The sequence below is a fragment of the Ostrinia nubilalis genome, chromosome 17, assembly GCF_963855985.1.
Source record: "Ostrinia nubilalis chromosome 17, ilOstNubi1.1, whole genome shotgun sequence".
Lineage (NCBI taxonomy): Eukaryota > Metazoa > Arthropoda > Insecta > Lepidoptera > Crambidae > Ostrinia > Ostrinia nubilalis.
Genome location: NC_087104.1, coordinates 11129827 through 11149989, shown reverse-complemented (window position 1 = coordinate 11149989; position 20163 = coordinate 11129827). Strand labels below are relative to the sequence as shown.

General features: G+C 36.9%; 1 protein-coding gene across 2 annotated transcripts in view; it reads right to left on the bottom strand.

Moving 5' to 3' along the window:
- The window catches only part of LOC135080076 (disheveled-associated activator of morphogenesis 2-like), a 40655-nt gene extending 20499 nt beyond the window's left edge, over nucleotides 1-20156 (bottom strand). For both annotated transcript variants that reach the window (XM_063974752.1, XM_063974753.1), the window contains exon 1: nucleotides 19795-20156. In XM_063974752.1, the coding sequence (XP_063830822.1) occupies nucleotides 19795-20005 (211 nt within the window). In that variant the 5' untranslated portion in view covers nucleotides 20006-20156. The remainder of the gene's footprint in view (nucleotides 1-19794) is intronic.
- Nucleotides 20157-20163: the final 7 nt, after the last annotated feature.

The window sequence follows — 20163 nt, the reverse complement described above, 5'->3', positions numbered from 1 at the left end:
ACACAATAGGCTCACCTGCGGTCTAGTGACACACTAGTGAGACACACTGTAGGGTACTTACCAACTCATAGTGTGAATACGACAGTATATGGATATGGATCCAGTATGTAAAGGTTTTGTGGTAGGTTACAGGTAGGTAACAGTTGCAAATCGTTTATTTTCATCATAACATGTTTGGCTGTTTGAATGCACCGCATGTCTACAATACTCTACATCTTGTATCAAATCATATATCTTTTAAAACTGATTTATTTACCTACTGACTCTGGCGAATTTGCATCAACATTCACTATGAACGTCACAACAAGTTTATCAGATTAACTTAGGTAAAATCTTTTCTGATCGGAAAATGCAACTACATTTTTAATGCGACCAACATCACCCTTTTAAATATATATAACAAATAGCAAGAGATTTGTATGAAGAAACTTTAAAAAGTTTGTGTTTCTCTATCTTTGAGATAGAGGTGCTAGTTATAGGTCCTAATTTAGTTTTTTTTTTAGTTTTTGTGCGACAATGACAATGAAAATTTGGCGAATCAAAAACATTACCAGTTGGCTGAAGCCTACTGTCCCATTTTGTAACCCTATATGCCATCTGGTTAGTAACAACGACCGCAAACAGTAATAGGTAATCTAATAATGACAATTAATACATCTTTCACAACTTCACAACACTAATTATAACCTGATTAATGTAGATGAACTAGTTTTTTTTCATTTACTAAACAAAAACTATCAATTAGTCATTTGTTATCCAACTAGATCTGCAATTATCTTTATTGAATGGAAACGCGATGAGTGAAACGTAGGGAAAATGCCTTCACTTCATCGTGATTCCTAAAGTTTTATTAATTTCCTTTTTCTTCCTTCAAAAGGTTGAAGAAAGATGGAAGTCAGTCAGTTTCAGTGGCAATCACAACAGAATTGTTTTTTTTTTTCAATATAACATAGCTAAATTTTGTAATAAAGCGTTGTGGTATGCCTAAGGATACCCATTTGACTATGGATTTCATTTGTATTCGACATCCTATGTTATAATTAATAACTATTTTGAAAATCACTCCCGCGACATAGTGGCGACGTCGTTTGGCAAAAAATTTGTCCTTTTGACGTCAGTAGGTAGGTACTGACTTATTTTTTAGCAACACTAACCGCAAACTGCAAAAGAAATTGTTATTCTTAACGCAGTGCGTTCTTGATGATCGATCATTATGGTATTGACTACGATTCAATCATGATGCGCTCGATCTAATTTGTAATCAGGTGGGTTACTCGTAACACATATTTTATTGAGCTGTTTATTTTATACTATAGGAAATCTTGGAGACTTGTTTTTATGGAATGTTACCTATTCAGAACTGGGCTGAGTCAGAACAGTTAGGCGAACAGTTATTAAACTAGTCTATAGGTGGCAGCAGTTTTAGATAAGAAATCGATTAATTTGGATTGATGGTGTAAAATGCAATCACTTGGCGTGAATATTTTGGTAATGTATAAATAATAATCATAATAAAATTAGTATTAATACAAGCAAATATTTGCAACTAGCGGCCGCCCGCTACTTCGTACGCGTGGATCCCGTTTTACCCCTTTCATCTATCTTACGCGGTTTAGAATTTTACATGCAAATGGTTTTTTCCCGCTAACTCCCGTTCCCGTGGGAATTTTGCAATATCCTGTTGTAACTAAGCTTTAAGTTTACTAAGGTACCTGCATGCCAAATTTCAAGCGTCTAACTTAAGCGGTTTAGATTTTTCATACAAAAGGATTTTCCCGCAAATTCCCGTTCCCGTGGGATACTCCTAAGTATACTATATTAACACGCTCACTGCGAAACCATTTTTCGTAGACTTTCAGCCAGTGCGTATGAGGTCTTTTCGAGTCAATATTGAACTTCTTTACAGTGCGTATTGCTAAAAATACTTTAAATATAGCTCAGAAAAGACAATATTGGCTTGAAACTTTTCTATTATAAACTTAAATAGATGTTTATAATAGAAAAGTTTCAAGCCAATGTTGAAAGTTGAATGTCCAAATAATATTTATTATTATTGTTACGTTTTCTTTATTTTTACTCGAAGTCCCTATGGTCTTCGGTTTTAACCATAACTCACGGGCTCATGCCAAGTGAGTTAAGTTTTCAGAATTGATAGCGGAGTTGGAGTCGTCCTGCATGAACTTTCTGACGATACGACATTATTATTATTATTATTTTAGTTTTTACACTTAAGTGTCTCAGCTTTAAGCCGGTATTTCAGGAATGTACGGGCCTAAGCCAAGTACATTCCCACCCAATACAAATAGTGATTTAAGTCGGTTGGCGAGATTTAAGTGCTTTTTAGACCTCATAACGCAGTGAGCGTGTTAACCTGCCCAGGAGTATGAAGAATAATTGTACCAAGTTTCGTTAAAATCCGTCGAGTAGTTTTTGTTTCTATAAGGAACATACAGACAGACAGACAGACAGACAGACAGACAGACAGACAAAAATTTTACTGATTGCATTTTTGGCATCAGTATCGATAACTAATCACCCCCTGATAGTTATTTTGAAAATATATTGCATGTACAGAATTGACCTCTCTACAGATTTATTATAAGTAAGTATAGATAAATAAAAAGGCTAACACATAAATTATTAGGGTATACAATTATTCTCAACTTACTTTTTCGAAACAAATCAGCTGTATTTATTTCTTTATGAACCTAAACGATGTAGATGTAACATTATCGAAGTATAAGTATAATTAGTATTTCTCTCTCATCCAATGCCTTTGATGCGCCGGCGTCTGAATTATAATTAAGTATTATCGATAATAAGTACTTACTTACTTTATAAATTACAGCTAAATGGTTTGTACTGACTAGTAAGTATAGTCTGACTGATATCATGACTAACGATGATGTAATTTTAAACATTTGCAACTCTTTTATCCATACGACTATACTCAAAAACAAATTCAAGTTGTTTATTGCATGTCACATTATAAATATAGAGCTGCTAAAATAAAGATATGCACAAATATCAGAGAGCGTTAGTATACCTTAATAACAAAACTGAATATAGTTTAGATCGGCCATACTACGAGGAGTACCTACATAGGTATTTAATTTTCGTGCTAACTAATTACTTACCAAGAACTACATAAACTCAATTTTGGAGTCTTTAAGTCGTTATGAGATTTGATTTTTTCTTCTTTGAAAAGTGCCTTTTTTACCCGTAAAAGGGAAACTCTTGAATCAAACTGATAAAAATTCAAGATCAAGACGAAGTTGGAAGCGAGCATTGATCAGTACCTATCCGGAGACGGGGTGTGACGGTGTTTTTAACGGTGTTTTTTTTAGCTTAATAAGAAGAAAATCTGTTCTGTTGTTTGAAGAATCCAGTAGCCAAGTTCAAAACCTAAATACAGGTACAAATTCACATTCACAACAAAGTCAACAATATATTTAATGCAATAGTGGCTAACGAAGGGCACGATACTGGTTCCAGTTGGGAACCAGTCCGAGCTTGCAAAGGCTAACCGGTGCCTTCTAAACCGCTTTATCTAGCTGTTAGCGCATTTAATGCTGAATTTGGCATTGTTACATAATAATTAGGAATGCTAATAGTACTGGCATAAACTGTTAACTTAATGAAGTTATGTATTACCGAAAAAAAAACGTTTGGCTTTATTGGTTTTAATACAATTAAGGCCCGATTCGACCAAACTTTTATCCTAGAATAACTCCTGGTTTAACTGATACATTGACAGTTTCAGTATGGGAAATATGTCAAAACTGACGATTTATTCTGAGATTAATATTTATTGTTTGGTCAAATCCACCCTAAAAAATATAAAACTTCTTCGATGTTTCCCAAAAATAAATAAATAAAATTTTGTTTGTAACCTTCCGCCAAAGGAGACCGGGTTTAATGAGCCCAAATGTAATGGAATGAGCTATGGTCTAAAAAGTTTCATCAAAATCAGTTCAGTGCGGTGCGGAAAGAGTAGAAAATAAACCCCTTTTAATATTCAAAAACATCATCAAAATAAATATTGTACTCATTACCCATACATACCTTAAAAGTCATAAGTACGAGATTAAACAACTTATCTGAAATAATCTGTGGTGTGTATATTTGCATTATTGCACTTAGGCATTGCATATCTAAAACGCATTTCAAGAATCTTTTTGTTACACAAATATTTCAAGCGGCTCAATGAACAGATCAAGGTTAAAAATGTGATTGATTAAACCTACCTAATTCATTGGATGCACTCGCGACCTCTAATCAGGAAGTTTTGAAAGACAATTAATTTTAATTTTATACTTGAATGCATATTTTTATTATTATCAACACCCTTGTTTGTTAAGTGGCTCTTATTGCATCTTTTTAAAGTTCATACTGCCGTTTGGTACACGAGTGCTTTAAAGGTTTCTAAGTTTTCAAAATATGGCAAAGGTTTAGTTTTGACATTCTTAAGTGAATTTAAAATATTGTGATCATCAAAACACTTCCATGTTTCTCATAGCTACATAAACAGTCTTCAAGGAAATTAATGTAAATATTGTAAATATATTACTTCGTCGTCTGTCCTTTCAGTATATTAATTTTTTTTATTAATGAAGGAGCTGGCGTGAAAAAGCACGCGCATTATTTTTCACAAATTAATGTAAAAATAAGTTTATAATTTTTTTTTCGCATGTTATCTTATAACATCACATCAAAACAAGTAAGTAATTTATTATTATTTACATAGGAAATGCAATATCACAGTCGTTACACGGATGCATCGTACTGATCACTTATTATTAGCATGAAGGAAATAATGATTTTAACATGTAGTTTATGCTGTATAATTATGTATTTATACTTTATACAATTGTACATAGTTAGCATCATCTCTGCAACTATTGTATGATGCATAATGAATTTTAATGTAAATACCTATTTAATTGGGCAATAAATAAATAGTTTATGGAGATACTAATGTGTGAAATACGTATGTTGTGCTACATTGTCGTATTTTAATGTATATGAAAATGCTTTTAAATAGCCTAATTAACTCTGAAATTAATTCTGAGAATCTATTTTAGTTTTTAAAACAACTTTTAGCTACAAAAATAAGGCAATAAGCACTGAAGTAAAGATTTGGTTTTATGAAAGGAAATTCCAAAACCGTGATATCACACAAAAAATAACACGAAATACTAAAGTAGAGTTCGCAGGGTCAACTATGTTAAATACGAGTATAGGAATTACTTAAAAATATTATGTTTTTGTTAAAAATATTTTAGTAGTTACAGTTAGTCATAATAATTACCTACACTTAGGACTCCATTGTTCACCGTTAGTAAACATTATTATATTGATCTCGAAATGATTCGGCTTCAGAACCTTCTGAGGGGGGTTCTGGAGTACAGAAGTAATGATTTACCTTCATAATAAATTATCATTTTTTACTTTTCTATTTTTGTATTTATGTTTAGAATGTTTGAATTTTCTATTGTTTTTTTATTGATATTGTTTCTTGACAATATGGCAGTGTTTCGATTTTACTCAACGAGAAAAGTGCTCTTTTGTGCAATATAAAGTTTAGTGAAGTGTTATTGTGAGTTTCATTCAATAGTAGCCCTGCCCTGCTCACTCATAGTCCACAACCATAGTTGACAGGTGACTGAGGGTGACTGAGTTTCTTCCGCCACTTCTTCTCAGCACCAGTCCATATGTTGTCTCGAAGTGGTGGTAGGGCAAGCTATGTATATTTGGGACGTGTATAAGTGCCCTGGAAAGGGCCTATGTACTGAATAAAATATTTGAATTTGAATTCTATACCGCTAGGTACCACCTACCAAGGTATAAGTAAGTATTTGCTTTCCAGGTCGGGTACCGTAAATATACGGGAGGTGGGTAACCTTACTCCAGATTTGGTTAAGTCGATTGATAACGGGCCGTGTCCACCGTGACTCACTAACCAATTGTCACAGCTGACGGTTAGTTAAGTTCTCTTTGATAGCTAACACCAGTTAAAAAGATATCTGGCAATCAAAAATAGGCTCTAAACCAATTTGGTAGAGCCCATCTGTAATTACTATTGCAGCGGGTATTAAAAGGCGAATATTAATCTGAATTTCATATACAAATTCTTGCTTACTGAATTCACAATCTAAGTTATTGCAAAACGAATACCAACTACTGGCATACAGACAAAACCATACGCCTATGATAGAACTTTAATTATTCTTTTCGTGTCTAATTATTTTTTTGTGACAAGAACACGATAGGTATGCGCTTAGACACTTGGGAAATGTGGATTTTTCTATTATTTACTTTTATTTAAAATAAATACTCAGCTTTGTTAATATCTGATAATGATTGAAATATACAACAATGTTTTGTTTAGCAACAGTAACAAACTTGCCTCTTGCAAGTGCCCTTTAAGTTACATAAAAGATAATTAATAACTGTTTTCTAACCTTTAAAAGAAATTGAATTATCTTAGAAGTATTATGTGACCGAACCGCAACATTTTAACTTGGCATTGCCGCTTGACCACATTAGTTTCAAAACGTAGCACATTAGTGGCTATTACAAATTAAAAAACCTGTGCCAAATCAGGTCAGAAAATTTAAAAAGAAAAGTAGATATGGAAACCCTAGTATAGAGCTTGAAGGCACTAGTACCTTTAACTGAAACAGTACTTACATTCTAAAAAAAGGAATAATTAAAATTAAAAATGATAAAGGTATTAACACTCAACAAACAAAATGTACATGACTGCTAATATTTAATTAGTAGAGTTACCGTTACGATATACCGTAGTATAACTTCAACCGCAAAAAGTAACGAATGTGTGTAATTTTTTCTCTGGCTTTGGCAGCCACATGGTCGTGGCTCACCACTATATTTTTTACCGTGGGAGAGCCATGCTTCGGCACGAATGGGCCGGCTCGACCGGAGTGATACCACGGCCTCACAGAAAACCGGCGTGAAGCAGCACTTGTGTTGTGTTTCGCCGAGTGAGTGAGGGTACCGGAGGCCCAACACCTCCCCCCCCCCTCCCCACCTCCTAATGATAGCGCAGTTAAAAACTATTTTACCCCAGGAGGGTACCAGCTGCGTTAGCGTTGGAGAATCCCTCCCTGGACATCCATGCTCAGGACACAACACACCTGAGCGTGGATGCCCAGGCCGCCCCTCGTACTCTGGGGAGGGCAAAACCGCGCTCAACACCTGGGGCAAGAGCAAATTTACCATGGCACCCCCTGCCACGCTGGCCGTGGACTTTTGCAATATCAGGGGCTTACACTCTAACCTCAATGCTGTTCACCACCACCTTGAGACAGCAAAGCCGGCCTTGCTTTTCTTAACCGAGACTCAGATATCGTCTCCTGCGGACACATCTTATCTCTCCTACCCTGGGTATAAACTGGAACATGCCTTTGTGCCTAGGGCCGGGGTGTGCGTGTACGTAGGGGGCAATATCAGTTCTCGACGCCTCAGCCACCTCGAAAGCAGGGACCTCTCCACCTTATGGCTCCGCGTAGACAGCGATGACCACCCCCGCGTCTACGCCTGCCTCTATAGGTCCCATAGCGGTGATGCCGAAACTGACCGACTCATTGAGCACGTCCAAATGGCTGCAGAATCAGTGCAGCAGCAGATCCCCTCTGCAGAGATCGTGATACTTGGCGATTTCAACGCCCATCACACCGAATGGCTCGGATCGAGCAAAACCGATCATGCAGGGAGATCTGTTCACGACTTCGCCTTCGCATATGGCTTGACACAACTGGTTACTACGCCCACGCGAATCCCAGATGTAGAGAGCCAAGAACCTTCACTGTTGGACCTTCTGCTGACTTCCCATCCGGATGGCTATCAGCTATCCGTTGGCGCCCCTCTGGGCTCCTCGGACCATTGCCTTATCCGGAGTACGGTGCCACTCACGTGCTCGCCGCGACCACGAGTTGCATGCAGTCGCCGCGTGTGGCACTACAGGTCAGCAGACTGGGATGAGATGCGGTCCTTCTTCGCATCTTACCCCTGGAGGCGGGTTTGCTTCACGCAGGATGATCCCAGCGTCGTTGCTGATCTTGTTGCTGATGTGGTGCTGCAGGGTATGGAACTTTTCATACCGTCTTCTGTTGTTCCCATTGGTGGCAAATCTCAGCCTTGGTTTAGTCAATCCTGCAAAAAGGTTTTACGCCGGAAGCAGGAATCCTACCAAGCCTGGGCAAATGCAGCGAGGCTACGGGATGAAAACACCAGCGCATTAAAAAAGGAGTTTAACTTTGCCTCTAGGTCTTTCAAAAGAGTCATTGCAAGGGCGAAGTCGGAGCACATTGGTAGAATTGGTGGGAAGCTAGAGCGTCTTCCTTCTGGAACTCGTGCGTTCTGGTCTCTTGCCAAAGCTATCCAAGGAAATTTCTGCACGCCATCATTTCCACCCCTGCACATGGGAAACGGTTCGTTGGCCCACGATGCAAAGGAGAAAGCCGATCTTCTGGGCAAACTCTTTGCGTCCAACTCGACAATGGATGACGGGGGACATGAGCCACCGATTATACCAAGGTGTGAGAGCTGTATGCCGGATATCCGGTTCCACCAAAGCTCAGTACGCCTGGCTCTATTTTCCCTGGATATCCATAAGTCGAGTGGGCCCGATGGAATCCCTCCTATCGTGCTGAGGACGTGCGCTCCAGAGTTAGCACCGGTTTTAACGCGCCTTTTTCGGCTCTCCTACCTCTCTGGCATAGTCCCGACCTCATGGAGGACAGCTTTGGTGCACCCGATCCCTAAAAAAGGTGACCGCTCAAATCCGTCCAACTATAGGCCGATAGCAATCACCTCCTTGTTCTCGAAGATAATGGAATCCATTATCAACAGCCAGCTCCTTCGGTACCTAGAGGCCCACCAGTTGCTAAGTGACCGACAGTACGGTTTCCGTGGAGGTCGCTCGGCTGGTGATCTTCTGGTCTACTTGACACATTGTTGGGCACAGGCGATCGAGACTAAGGGGGAAGCATTGGCGGTCAGTTTGGATATGGCGAAGGCCTTCGATCGGGTTTGGCACAAAGCGCTTCTTTCGAAGCTCCCTTCCTATGGGCTTCCCGAGAAATTATGCGGATGGGTCGCCAGCTTTTTAGCAGACAGAAGCATTAAGGTCGTTGTCGACAGTAAATGCTCAGACTCTATGTCTGTGAATGCTGGTGTCCCCCAAGGCTGTGTGCTATCGCCTACGCTCTTCCTTCTGCATATCAATGATATGCTGCAAATTAGCGGCATTCATTGCTATGCGGACGACAGCACGGTTGATGCCGCTTATACCGGCCGCGCAAATATCTCTCGGGAGAACGTCATTGAGAGCCGTAACAAACTTGTGTCCGACATTGAAACCTCCTTGAAGGAGGTCTCAGACTGGGGTCGACGCAATTTGGTCCAATTTAACCCTACAAAGACACAAGTTTGCGCGTTCACCGCCAAAAAGTTGCCGTTTGTCGTATCCCGCTGTTTCGAGAGCACTCCCCTAACTGCCTCAGCCAATATCGGAATCCTTGGTGTCGACATATCGAGCGAAGTCCAGTTCCGTGGTCATTTAGAGGGTAAGGCTAAATTAGCCTCGAAGAAGCTTGGTGTGCTCAATAGATCGAGACGGTATTTCACTCCAGCCCATCGTCTGCAACTTTACAAGGCGCAGGTTCGGCCTCATATGGAATACTGTTCTCATCTTTGGGCAGGTGCGCCCCAGTACCAGCTTCTCCCTCTGGACCGCATTGAACGGAGAGCAGCTCGAATCGTTGACTGCCAGGACATTTCGGATCGGCTTGACCCCTTGGCGCTGCGTAGAGATGTATCCTCACTGTGCATATTCTATCGCATGTATCACGGGGAGTGCTCCGAAGAATTATCCGGACTTATTCCTGCCGCCACTTTTCGCCACCGATCTACCCGACAGCACTTCCACCCCCATCACTTAGATGGTTGGCAGTCCACAACAGTACGTTTCTCTAGAAACTTTCTGCCCCGTACAACCAAACTGTGGAATGGACTGTCGTCTGCGGTGTTTCCGGACGGATACGACCTGCAAGCTTTCAAGAGGAGAGCGTATCTTTACCTTAAAGGCCGGCAACGCACCTGTAACGCCCCTGGGTCTGCGGGTGTCTATGGGCGACGGTAATCACTTACCATCAGGTGATCCGTTTGCTCGTTTGCCTCCTATCACATAAAAAAAAAAAAAAAAAAAAAAAAAATAAGGCTCGGCGCAAATGGGCCACCGACCAGTGGCCAGCGACGGCGACTTCACATACTTTTTAATATATTTTATATAGACGCGCCGCGCACACGTGAATCTGGTGGCGGCAACTCGCTACAGTAGTGTCTCGCAAATACAAAAGTGTGTTAAGTCGCCGTCTCTGGCCACCGGTGGCTGTGGTCGGTGGCCCATTTGCCAAGTAGTCCACCACTAGTGGCCCGAAGTGCGTCGACATAAGACGTTCCTATAATCGACCCACTCGGGTAGAGCACGGCATTATACTCGTGTTATCTAACTCCGGTGCCGCACCTGCGACCGTGAAAGCTTAGTCACGAACACGGCTACATACAGGTTAACAAGCTGTATTGTAAAAATTGCAACAATGCATCAATTTTATAACGGAAAGCATCGAATTATCACGTTTTTTGAGAAAACACCTCATTGAAGCCTGAAAACCGCGTAGTGAAAACTCATTTTCATAAAATTAGAAAATTGGTTTTCACTAGAGACACTATAGTAGAGCCTTTGAAAACAATATTTCTAGTCAATGAGTTCATGAAATATAAGACGACTTGGTGGGGGCACTGCCGTGCCCCCAGATCACTTTTTCAAATTCCAATGTCGTTCATTTTTAGACAGTGTATAGTTAGTCGTATTAAGTTGCCTGTCCCAAACAAATTCTATGGGAGAGTCGCGATTTAACCATATTCGGATTTCATTAAATCTAGGTATTCACATATCTATCCATCAGATTGATATCCAGGTGCGATTGTAGTCAAATAAGTACCTGCCTTGTTGTGCATAAAAAAATAATAAGAAACGATATGTCCGTATCTCCGGAAATATCTACATACAATGCGGGATAACAAGACATATAGTTAGTAAACATTGTTATCTCCATGTATACCTACCAAACCTGATGCAATCAGTCCGTATTATTAAAGTCCTGAATGTAAGATAACGAACCCACTTGTGAAGCTTAAAAACGGTGCGGAGGTTTTAACGAGCAAAAAATAATGTAACTTTGTAAAAAAGAAATTATTACTTTCTAAAACATGGTCTTTGTGCCTCGTGGTAAAATAAAATTTATTCATTTTATTATTTTTATTTGTTGCTACCTAATTTCTTAATATGGTAGACCATCGCGTGCATATGGTAGACACATTTGTCTTGCAAACACACTTGAAAAAATCATTAGATATGCATGTGAGACAAATGAATAATCACTTCTATAGAATCGTGATTAATACTATATTATCTGTTAAAGAATTCTATAGTTTAGTACATTAGTATTCATTAAACGATGTAACAATAAATGCCTATAAGCATTACAATAACAATTACAGCATAAAACCAGAAAACAAATGGGTTTTTAATTATACTGAGAAAAAGTGGATAATAACTGTTACATAAATCGGTATTATAAGAATATCCCAGACAACATAATTGAGATTGTATTGAGTAGAAAAAAATACTTTAAATCGTATTTTTTGTGTCAAAAGGTACTGTCGGAAAATCTCTTAGGAACGCATACCTCGAGGACATACATAAACCTGCTTGGATCAGCTTAGAAAATTATACTTTAAGTAAGTACGCATTTAATACTCGCAATAAGTCATACTTAGTCGTTCTGGACCATTACAAACAGAAATTCGTTAGCTGGTAAGTACAGTCAGCATCAAATAGTTTGTGGCACCCAAGTAGCCAAAAGATTCACAACTCGTCTTTGTTACAATTGGAATAAGGTTATGTTTATTTTTATTTTATTTATTTATTTATTTTTACATTATTTAGCCGTTACATCTTTGCTTTAAATAGTGTCTTAAATCCTCTTGCTGTTGTCAACTTCTTAGCCTCTTTGGCTGTTACGAACTTTGACGCTACCTTTACTAAGCACGCAACTTACTACCAGTTTGTATTGTAAAATTATGTTCGTAGTTACAAGTTGAGTTTACTCTGCTCTAGATCTTTACCCCAGGTACTTAAACTTTGAACTCAATTAGAAAAGCAATTTGCTCACGTTTAAAATAAGCCCTATGGTGTCAAATTTCACATAGTAACTAACCATTGAGTTCATTTAATAACCCAGTTCTTGTTATTTTATCAGATCAACTTTATTACAGCTAGTAAAAAGTAGCTTTTAGGTTAACTATAAAGTTAGCAGTCAAAAGAAACTGACAGTCTTTTATACAAATAAACTTGAATAACATCGCCACCGAACTGTCTGTCTCCAGTGATTTTATTTAATTTGATAGAAAAGTAATAATGTTGAGGATACTGACATAGTTTTATACTGTGTTTTAGTAGATTTTTATCATCCTTTATTACAAATTGCCATTCTATAGCGTAAACTATAAAATCTCGTATTATCTCCAAGGTGAACTATATTAAATGACAGCCCTGATGATCACCGATGATCGCGACTAGGGTTGCCGGGTCCAAAAAACACAAAAGCCGGACTCCGTGCTTCATTTGGCCGGACATTTTACCCTAAAAGCCGGACACATCTTTTAACAGCTAACGTACCATATTACTTGGGGGGGCAATTAGCGTCATAGCTCATGAGTGGGTACTATCATCTTTGAATGAACATTATTCTGTGGCTCGAGTTTCGACTGCCGCAGCAGCCACATAATAAGCCCAATAAAAGACGGACAGGCCGGACAAGTCCCTAAAAAGCTAAACATGTCCGGCTAAAGCCGGACACCTGGCAACCCTAATCACGACGCGCACGCGCCGACCTTACGGATCTGTGTCGCGCGAGGAATGCGCGCGAAATAGTAAACAAATACTAAACAACTTTCATTCATTGTAAAATGTAAGATGGCGGGACTACTGTTATGCGGTCGTTCACCTTTTAAGGTCACGTGATTGCGATATCTCCAACGACTAGAGGAGATTCCTTTGAGGGATCGAGGATCTAATAAGGCTCTCAGATTGGAGCATGATATGAAAAAAATCCAAGTTTATCTCGTAAATAGTAAAAGATTCATTAATACCTTTATTTTAATTAATTATTACTTGCGTAAATTGCGTAAAAGAACAACAGAACATTATTTTGAGTTTACGATTGGCTAAAAAATAAAAATACTATAGGATATTTTATAAAATTTGCCGTCTTAATCTGATAGTTACAGTCAAGCAATTAACCTAAACTTAACTTTAATTTACGCCCGAATAAAGAAATCTCAGTCGGTCAGTCACCTCTCATTAACTTTGACAGTTACAGTGAAGGTCAAGTGATTTTGTAAGGGCGTGTCATTTGTATAATTAGCACAATGACTAGTGCCTTTATGTTAATAATAATTATTAATAATAAAGAACTGGATTAGGAGACTTAACTAAACTATACTAAAGCCGATAGTCAATTTTTTTAGTTTATATTGTACTTACCTAAGAATTTCCATGATTTTTCAATGGCATAGGCTCTTACACCAGTATTTTTTCAAAATATTAGATCTTTCAATCACTTTTCTATCTTAACTAGCTAACTAAGATGCTTAAAAGTCTGTTAAAAAGCTTTGTTAATTACGATTAATCTATAAGTACTTACCTACTAACAAACCTAAATTGTTTCCAGTCTGGGTCATACTTATAGCGAGTTTAATAAATAAGTAATTGTATGTATTTTTGCAATAATGTTTATAACTGGACTGGTGGTTATGACTATCAAAACAAGTACAAAAAACAGGAAGCTAAATGGCAACTGGATATTACTTTAACTAATAAAGGCCATAGCAATAATTGTGGCACGTTGTCATTTGATGATGTTTTAATTAATAGACCAGTTGTGCAGATGTCTGAAGTTTTAAGTTAATTACCCTTTATTCTTTACCATTTGGTAGAGACAACCGCCTAAATATGAGAAACAAAACATTTTTTTAAATAATACCTATGCTTCAATTTTTTTCAGTTAGCAGATTATTTATTGGAAAACCAGGGTTTTTAATTATGTGTAACACATATAACTTATTTTTTGGTCAAATGTTTAAAAAAAAAGTGTAGCACTAAAGTAAATTATCGACTTCTTATCGAGTTTTTAGAATTCTAATCTAAAAACTCACTGCGGATTTACACATGCGATGTCTAGAGTAAGTTTTTACAGAATCACACTGCAGTATTGTTGATAAATTACTTAAATTCAGAACTATTATAAATAATTTAAAGTCTGAACCTGAATTTAAGTAAGAAAATATGAAACTTCTAGAAACCTACCCAATAAAATAGTTTTATTTCTCAGTCCAAGGCTTTTAAGTGACCTTTAAAATACTAATTAAGTAAGTAAATATTACGATGCATCCAAGAGCAACCTTAGATAATAACATCTTAATAATTTAATTATGATTAATTATTTCTTAGATGGATTGAATGGCATTTTAACGAGTTTTGGAACTAAATGATACCTACAAAGAAACATTTTTAAAATTGCTTTTTGTTTTTTAAAACGAGCTTTTGTTTTAAAGTGTTTTCCATTCGTTTTTGTGGAGGTTAACTCAAGGCAAGACTTATTTTTGTCGCTTTAAAACTAAATACGATAAAGCGAAGTATTAATTTCATGGTAACAATACTGTAAAGGCTTATACACACTAATGATTCGGTACAGTTACAAGTAACTGTTGCAACTTGAGAGAGAATGATATTATAACCTATCCAAAAATACGTTGTTAAGGCCGGGTAGCAGAGAAAATGGCGAAAATGAGGTTTTCATTTTTCATTTTTGAGGTACTAAACAGTAAAATTAAAGGCTAAGATTTTTATTGGGCATAGTTGAGGATATTTTCTAGGGCTATTAACGGATGGAAACACGATTTGATGAAGTTGACTCGATAGAATAAATTCCCAAAGTTACCTCTATTCGTTTTCTATTTATGGTTTTATTTTTAAAATAAGCGATTTGAGATTCTAAATCTTTTACTAAACTAAAGTTCAGAAATAACTTGAGGGCTTTTAACGGATGAAATTTTTATATTGCGTCTTATTTAGTTACTATGTTAAAAAATGTGGAAAAAATCGTCCATGACGGCTTGGACAATCTCAATCAGTCGCGCGGTGGCGCTTACGGAGGACGGACGCGTGTCAGTTTTTTGGCCGTGACAGTTCGCGATTTGTCAATATTTTTGACAATGATGACTTTGATGAGTCACAGTATAATAATATCAGTGTTACTGGAGAAAGCTTAAATTCAATTCAATTTTGTCTACCTATTGAAATTTAAATCGTTCGCATCCTTTTAAACGAAGACTCTACTCATGATACATAGTACATTCCTCAAATATGAGACAAAACCAATGAGTTAAAATTACATTTTAATAGTACCTACATACAATCGTCTTACACTCTTTAGAAGAGCACACTGACACAAATAAATAATAAAAAATACTGTCTAAGGTCTGTAGCTAAAGGTCTAAGCTGTAAGATAGAAGAATCTTCTAGCCAAAAAGATGGCAGATGCAGCAGATGTCAACGGATTTAAAACTGGAGTTCATATGACTCCTTGTAGACTTGAGTCTCTAGAGCGTCCCTTCCTCCACCATGCGTAAGAATTCTCACAAAAATACTGTCTAAGGTCTGTAGCTAAAGGTCTAAGCTGCAAGATAGAAGAATCTTTTAGCCAAAAACATGGCAGATGCAGCATATAACAACGGATTTAAGACTGGACTGGCACCACCTTGCAATGTCATCCTCTCATTGTTATCTGTAATGTAAATTATTTTTAAAATGTATTTAAAAAATAAAAATTTCGTTTTATTATTTCAATAATCTGACCTCTCAACTCAACTACACTACACAAACACCTTTGTTCGCAACTGTACTGACGAAACCTCGATATTATACCGTTCATTTAAGATGGCAAGCTTTTTGCTGCGGTAATGCACTCCAGGTAACCGTGTGTGATGCTTATTGCTCATAGTGATTTTCGATACAGAGCCCCGTACATACGTTATACATAAATTATGGAAAGAAAATACCCAGACCAATACAAACAAATATGTATGCAATTTTAGTATGATATTTTTATTTATTAATAAACAAAAAGACTGAACAAAATTGATGCGTGTACTGATTAATGTAATTAACCACATGCAAAGCTTTGTGAATTGCAACAATTATAATTTATTATCCAAGCTCTAAATAATCGCTAGTACGAGTAACTGATCATAAAATGATTTTCCAATCGCTCAAGCTCCCGAGGATCTACCAATAGGTCGGGTGACGTAATCTTGAAATTCTTTTAGCCGGCGCGGAACTTCCGGAAGGTCGGGTGACGCCACGCCTCTTTGAACCGTGTTTACTTTGGCAGTTATATTCTATATTTATTCGATTCTAAAATATATTCCCAAAAATTTTGAAAGTTGTTTTAATTTGTATCACTTGGATATGATTTGTATTAGAAAGTGCTGTGAGTGTGACGCTTGAACGGAAGGAAGTCAACCTAACCTAACCAACTGCGTATTTCTAAACTGCGTATTTCTATACTGTGTAGCCGCGAGAGCTCTTTGGCGCGCTGTCTTCGGCGAAGTATTGCGCGCGCAGATTTTGACAGCGCGAAATACCTACTTTAGCAGAAATACCAAGCCTTAAGGAGTAAAAGTGGTAAAAGTAACATCTCTACTCTACATTTGAGTAAATCCATATCTTTTAAAGGTTCTATAGGTATCATAAACGTCGAAGGTTTGTACGTATTTTCGAAGCTATAGTACAGTTATGTGATAAATAAAGGTCAGTACATAAAAAGAGTTAGCAACTGTTTTAAACGGTCTTAGCCCTGGGTTAGTCCGTACTAAACATTTTTATAAATAGCTGTAGACCGAGTCTATTCGTTCGTATGCTTTGTTACCTTTCAATGTCCTTTATAATTCTTTAGTTAACTATAGTGCAGAAGAAAAGAAATTGAGAAGAAGATCGAATCTAAATTTCTAGAGGGAAAATTAATTTAACCTCTTTCACCATTAAAATAGTTTTGTTTGAAGACTTATGAATAGATTGTAATGGTCTCTGAGCACTGAAAATATCATGTTTAGTACTTACAATGTTTCTTTTATGTTACTTCTATAAGATAGCACTTGTCAACTAGACTAGACTAGACTAGATGCAAGCATTATTCAATACAATAAAATATTTAAATAATGATACTGGTTTGTTTTTGCAACAGTGGCAGATCGAAACCATATTTTGCTTCCTGATTTGATTTAAATAATATCTCACTCAAATTTCCGCATGCGGTTAGTTAGGTAATGATTACTAATGATTGTGATTGTCTCTACTTCTGCATTTTAGATTGTATTTTCTATATTATGTATAAACCACAGTATTACGGTATTGTCCATACTTCTCTATATTTATAATACTGAATTTGTCATTATCTGAACTAAAATTGTAGAAGAAATAAAAAAAGCTAGCTTTTTAAATACACTGTAACATTTTATATTGAAATCCTGGCTCCTAAACTAGTGTAAACTGTATTTCATATTTATATCCGCAAATATTTAATAATTATTGACTCTATAAAATTAATTCTATTAAAAGTATTTTTGTAATTTACACAGACAACTCTATAATTTATAACGTTTCATCAAAATCGTGTTCAGTAGTTTTTGCGTGAAAGAGTAGGGGAGACTGGGTACGGTTGAAACAAAGGACGGTTGAAACAGAGCAAATATCTCGTAAACGGTTCCACGGGGAGTTAGGGGTCCTAGGGGAAAAAGAAGCGGACAACAGTACCTCTAGTAGGAAAAACTTTCGAGTTCGTTTCGTTGCGTATTCAAAGTGTCATCGAAAAATTTTGTATGAAAAATTAAACAGCGCCCCCTATATTATAGCCGCCCTAGGGGGCGCTGTTTAATTTTTCATACAAAATTTTTCGATGACACTTTGAATACGCAACGAAACGAACTCGAAAGTTTTTCCTACTAGAGGTACAGGTCCGAACACGAATTTAGTGCCTAAAACTTCCTAAGGCGTTGACGTTGTGTGCAAAACGCCATATTGTTTTTTACTGCCCAAAAGTAAGTATTTTTCTTCAGACATTAACGCTTATACTACCTGTTCTTTTTATGTGAATGTATCGAGTGTGGGTTTGCGATTATAATGAAGCTTGTAGAATAAGGGCCAGTAACTATTTTTAATGTGTTATCATTAGTGTCAAAAACTATAAAGTATATTTTACCAAAAGTGGGGTTGGGGACGGTTGAAACATTTTTTGTGGGTACGGTTGAAACAGAAAATTTATTAATGTTAATTTTTTGTAGATACTGAGAGTTTGGGTAAGGAAGATTTCCAGAGAGGAAATTGACTTAGTAAAGCATTAGAGGTGGTAAAAGCTTGAGATTCACTGCGGAAAGCGGCGGAAAAGTATGGTTTGAAAAAAAAAAAAAAAAAGATTTTCGTTAATTTTATTCAGAATTTTAATATTATTTTATTATTAATGTTTATTAGGTTTGGAAATATCATTTAGTTAATCATATTTCTGTTATTTTTTTTAATGTTTACTACTAATCAAATTAAGGCTAATTAATGTTTTAGAAATATTAAATACTTAGACTGATTAATGTCGTCATGTGGTACTATAATTTTAATATTCGTATTATTAATGATAAATAAAACACGTTTTATTAGTACTTATTGTATTATTTGTATGTATTTCAACAGATCCCAATCGCTGTTTCAACCGCCCCTGGCATGGGGACGGTTGAAACAAAATTTCTTTTCACGTATCGTAATCGTCACTTGGTTATTAAACAACAAAATTATAGACAATAAAAGCAAAATTGTTTCAACCGTACCCAGTCTCCCCTAACAAACATGTTGACATCCAGACATCCAAACAAACTTTCGCGTTTAAATGATATTAGTAAGATAATACTGACTTATTGTCGAATTTATAAAAACGGTAACAAGATGTAATAATACAGACAAGGTCATAAAAGATCTGTTACGTTAAAGAAACTAAATCCTGACCTTAATCCGTCCTCATGAATGTATTAGACGATGCCTTGACCTATCTAATCATGCAAATGCATACAAGTGCATAATATTATAGTTATAAGGTCATTTAAATAAAAATAGAAATCGTTTTTAGCTACATTTCTAAAGGACTCTACATTTATTTATCACGATATTTTTGTTCTACGCTTCTCTCTGTAGTAAATTCAAGTTCATAATATAATTAGATGACTAAGTTTGTTCAACGATTTCATTCAGAGAAAATTGTAGAAAACCTCAATGCCAAACTTCATGTAATGGTAATCTTTGAATATGTTAATATTGTTGGAGAAAGTTAAAAGCACAGAGAAAATATGTAACTACCAATGTAAACTGTAGGTTAGTGATTAAGGTAAGTAGAGCTTGATAGCAGTAGACATGTAGGTAATGTAAAAAAATCAGGACAATGTAGAACAATAATTATTGCCTAAGACCGCAGATTACTCGTAAAATAGTATTCCTACAATATGCCTTGATTCTTCTGGCTATCTTCTCCCTAATATTCATAAATTCTTCTGGGAAATAAAGTTCTTTAAGCCTAATATTCTCAATGCTAGACTTCTACTCACGTTTCAACTGCTTCCCCTCCGGAGTGCACCTCTGAGCATTGATGAGGCAGTCCACATAGTTCCTCACCAGTCTCTTACTGTTGAACAACGCATCTACATCCAGATAATCGTATCTCTCATCATATTTCGGCATCCTGGCCATTCTATTCGAGTCCAAGCTCTGCCCGCAGACCGCTGCCGCACAAGCACAGAGTAACAACACAGCACGCATTTTGACACAAAAAAAACAAATGTCACTTTTAAATTTTCAAATTTGATTTTCGAAGTTCGAAAAAGATTCGCGTTTGTTTTGAGCGAGTCCGCGCCAAAGTTGCGCGCGCGCGGTTGGCGCGTTCGACGTATTATGGCGTGCGCGCGAGTGACCTCCGC